This window comes from Octopus bimaculoides, chromosome 7, assembly GCF_001194135.2.
Source record: "Octopus bimaculoides isolate UCB-OBI-ISO-001 chromosome 7, ASM119413v2, whole genome shotgun sequence".
NCBI classification, from domain to species: domain Eukaryota; kingdom Metazoa; phylum Mollusca; class Cephalopoda; order Octopoda; family Octopodidae; genus Octopus; species Octopus bimaculoides.
Window position 1 is genome coordinate 105,319,496 of NC_068987.1, and position 4,726 is coordinate 105,324,221.

Consider the following 4,726-nt stretch of genomic DNA (forward strand, 5'->3'; position numbering starts at 1 on the left):
ATATATATATATATATATATATATATATATAATATAGGCACAGTTGTGGCTGTGTGGTAAGAAGCTTGCTTACCAGCCACAAGGTTCCGGGTTCAGTCCCACTGTAAGGCACCTTGGGCAAGTGTCTTCTGCTATAACCTCGGGCCAACCAAAGTCTTGTGAGTGGATTTTGGTAGACGGAAACTGAAAGAAGCCCATTGTGTATATACATATATGTATATGTATACTCAATCCAAACATGAACAAGCAAGAAAAAACGTGAGGCCTGGAATAAGTAGTGTTATTGGACACTCAGGAAAAGAAAGAGGATTTCACATTTCGAGCAGAGCTCTTCATCAGAAATATAGAAAAAGTCCAAAGAAGGGAAGACAGAAAGAAAATCGCCAATGATACACACGTGGTCACATATATATATATGTGTGTTTGTCCTCCTCCTACCATTGCTTGACAACCTATGTTGGTGTGTTTATGTCCTTGTAACTTAGTGGTCCGGTAAAAAGATTGATAGAATAAGTACTAGGTCTACAAAGAATAAGTTCTGGGGGTCGATTTTTTTCAACTAAAGGTGGTGCTCCAGCATGGCCACAGTCAAATGACAGAAACAAGTAAAAGAATAAAAAAACAGCCCTTTCTCTTTATGTATCTTCTCTGTCTTACATTGTTCCCTTATTATTTCAGGTTATCAGATGACGTTGAAATAATATCATTTTCTATTTCAGATAACTCAGCGATATTCATCAACCAACAAAGCTAAAGAAAGGTGTTATGCAGAATAGATAAAACCCAGTTTATATAAATCTATGGCTGAATTACTGTGAAATATCTCTTCTGAAATGAGATTGAAAGAAGCATTTCTTTACTTTACTGTTTGTAATAAACAGAAGATAATTTTGCATTCTAATTAAACCTGTACATATTTATTATGTAAATATAACTGATTTCTTTGCAAGAAATTTCATGGGAGATATATCTTGGAAAATGAATCTATGTTGGTGTTAATTTTCTTTTTGGTTTCCTGTTACATGACAGGGTTCTGTTGTAATAATCTGAATCAATCATCTCAAAAATGCTTGCTTCCTAATAAATCATCTTTTATAAGACTGTTTGCAGAAGCTTCAGATATTGCCAAACATCACAGTAGATGGAATTATAGTTGGAGGATATTTGTGTGTATATATATCGTTTAATGTCCGCCTTCCATGCTAGCATAGGTTGGACATATTTATACACACTCACAAAACAAATTTACATATTGTTGTGGAAGAAGAAAAAAATAATGAAAATTGAATATTGTGAAAGTCTGAGTTATTTAAGGATTAAAAAAAGACTAATTATCTTGATGAGATGTTGAAACAGACTGGAAAAACATCATTCCACTGTAATATTTGTGAAAAATCATTCTCTCAAGAAAGAGATTTAACTACCCAAAAATGTATTCATAGAGGAAAAAGTCCATATTCCTGTGATTTCTGTGGTAAATCCTTCACTAGGACAAGTCACCTAATTGCTCACAAACGTATCCATACTGGAGAGAAGCTATATCACTGTGATATCTGTGGTAAATCATTCTCTGATAAAAGTACTTTAACTAAACACAAACACATTCATACAGGAGAGAATCCATATCGCTGTACCATTTGTGGTAAATCATTCTCTCAGACAAATCACTTAACTAGACACAAATATATTCATATTGGAAAGAAGCCATATGACTGTGATATCTGTGGTAAATCATTCACTACTAAAGATACCTTAACTACTCACAAACAAAATCATGCAGGAAGGAATCCATATCGCTGTGATATCTGTGGTAAATCATTCTCTCGAAATTGTAACTTGACCACTCACAAATGTATTCATACAGGAGAGAAACCATATCACTGTGACATCTGTGGTAAATCATTCTCTTCAGCAGGTCCTTTAGCTGCTCATAAACGTACTCATACAGGTGAGAAGCCATATCACTGTGATATTTGTGGTAAATCATTTTCCATATCGGGTAATTTAAATAAACACAAACACATTCATACAGGAAATAAACCATATAATTGTGATATCTGCGGTAAATCCTTCTCTGCTATAAGTTCCGTAGCTACTCATAAACGCATTCATTCAGGAGAGTTGCCATATAATTGTCATGTCTGTGGTAAATCCTTCTCAATAACAAGTAACTTAACTAAGCATAAACGCATTCATACAGGAGAGAAACCATATCACTGTGATATCTGTGGTAAATCATTCTCTAGAAGTGATGATTTAATTACTCATAAACGTATTCATACAGGAGAGAAACCATATCATTGTGATATCTGTGGTAAATCTTTCTCTATAGTAAGTAACTTGACTAAACACAAACGTATTCATACAGGAGAAAAGCCATACCGCTGTGATATTTGTGGTAAATCATTCTCTGCAATGTGTCGCTTAAATATTCACAAGCGTATTCATACTGGAGAGAAACCATATCACTGTGACATCTGTGGGAGATCATTCTCTCAGAGTAGTGTGTTAACTAATCACAGACGCATTCATACAGGTGAAAAGCCATATCATTGTGATATCTGTGGTAAATCATTCTCTGCAATGTGTAGCTTAAATATTCACAAGCGTATTCATACTGGAGAGAAACCATATCACTGTGACATCTGTGGGAGATCATTCTCTCAGAGTAGTGTGTTAACTAATCACAGACGCATTCATACAGGTGAAAAGCCATATCATTGTGATATCTGTGGTAAATCATTCTCTCAAGCAAGTCACTTAATTAGACACAAGCGTATTCATACAGGAGATTAGCCATATCACTGTGATATCTGAGAGATCATTCTCTCGAAATAGAGATCTACCTACTCACAAATGCATCCTTATAAGAGAGAAGCCATAACATTGTGATAATTTTCTCATTCAGGAGAGAAGTCATATTAATATCATTTTTATAGTGGATCATTCTCTCAATATTCTCATTCAGGAGAGAATTCATATTAATATCATTTTTACAGTGGATCATTCTCTCAAGTCATTTTAACTTAAACATATTCATACATTAGAGTAAGCATATCACTCTTATATCTAAGTTCATTGTATATTCATGAAAGTAAAATTATTATGATTAAATTACATCATATTATACATTGCTTGTAATTTTGTTGCCCAGAAATTTCATTGCAGCCATTACATCTTCAGATATATTCATCATGGCAAATACATCATTGCCAAACTTGTAATGCTTTTTACCTATGTTACAAATACATTGCTAAATGGTAGAAGCAGCTGAGAAGAGTTCCACTTGGATCTGGTGAAGTAGGAATGTAGATGAATTACAGAAAGAGTAATATACCTTCTGGCTAAACTGGTTACAACAGACAAGGTACATTGGTTCTGGGGCACCTTAAGTGTTCAGAGGATGGCATTACAGACAGTAACACAGAATATGGAAGCACCGTTATTCAGGAGTTATGACCTGGACACTGTCTAGCCTTCTTAGAGTGAAATGAGGTAGAGGGTCTCTGAAAACTTTTTGCTGTTCAGCTCTCTGTATTTAAGTTTTCATTTGCCAAATAAGTGTATCATATTTCAAGAAAAGCGGTTCAAAGACAAAAATTCCCTCCTATAATTTGAAAAGTTTTAGGAATCTTGAAAAAGGAACTGAAGAAATAATTGTTGTTGGCACTCCATCGCTTACGACGTCGAGGGTTCCAGTTGATCTGATGAACGGAATAGCCTGCTCGTGAAATTAACTTGCAAGTGGTTGAGCATTCCACAGACATGTGTACCCTTAACGTAGTTCTCAGGGATATTCAGCGTGACACAGAGTGTGACAAGGCTGACACTTTGAATTACAGGCACAACAGAAACAGGAAGTAAGAGTGAGAGAAAGTTGTGGTGGAAGAGTACAGCAGGGTTCACCACCATCCCCTGCCGGAGCCTCGTGGAGCTTTTTAGGTGTTTTCACTCAATAAACACTTACAACGGTCTGGGAATCGAAACCGCGATCCTATGACCGCGAGTCCGCTGCCCTAACCACTGGGCCATTGCGCCTCCACATTTCTTTATATAATTCTCATTATATAAAGAAATATAAAGATAGTGCAACTAGAACTCCAAGCATTGTCAATGAATCACAATATTGCAAGACACTAGAATATTTTAAAGACATTGCTTGTAATTTATCTTTATAGTTCAATTTTAACTGTGTTCTTATTTTCATTCTTGGATTCTATTCTTAAAAGTAAATCTATTTTGTTTTATATATACTTGATATTTTGTCATTAAATTTCTTGTTCAATTTTAAAATGTATTGTATTTATGGTGCAAATAAAATTTTTATACAATGTCTAACATTGTCTTTTAGTGTGCAGATGGAAAAAGAAAAGTAACTTTTCTTCTTTACATCACTTGTCTTTTTGTACAGGAGATGAAGGTCAGCATGATCAACTTTGTATTTAACAAGCCTGCACTGCAATCATCATCATCATCATCATGCTAGCATGGGTTGGACGATTTGACTGGGGACTGGCAAACCAGATGGCTACACCAGACTCCAATCTGATCTGGCAGAGTTTCTACAGCTGGATGCCCTTCCTAACACCAACCACTCTGAGAGTGTAGTGGGTGCTTTTTACGTGCCACCAGCACGAGGGGCCAGTCCGACGGTACTGGCAACGGCCACGCTCAAATGGTGTTTTTTATGTGCCACCTGCACAGGAGTCAGCCAATGTTTTGTTCA

At 35.8% G+C, this 4,726-nt stretch overlaps 1 protein-coding gene across 1 annotated transcript in view; it reads left to right on the forward strand.

Moving 5' to 3' along the window:
- LOC106879081 (zinc finger protein 271) overlaps window positions 1-4,453 on the forward strand; it is a 7,231-nt gene extending 2,778 nt beyond the window's left edge. Inside the window, exon 2 of the mRNA XM_014928514.2 lies at window positions 720-4,453. Coding sequence (XP_014784000.1) covers window positions 1,345-2,796 — 1,452 coding nt within the window. The 5' untranslated portion in view covers window positions 720-1,344 and the 3' untranslated portion in view covers window positions 2,797-4,453. The remainder of the gene's footprint in view (window positions 1-719) is intronic.
- The last annotated feature ends 273 nt before the right edge of the window (window positions 4,454-4,726 follow it).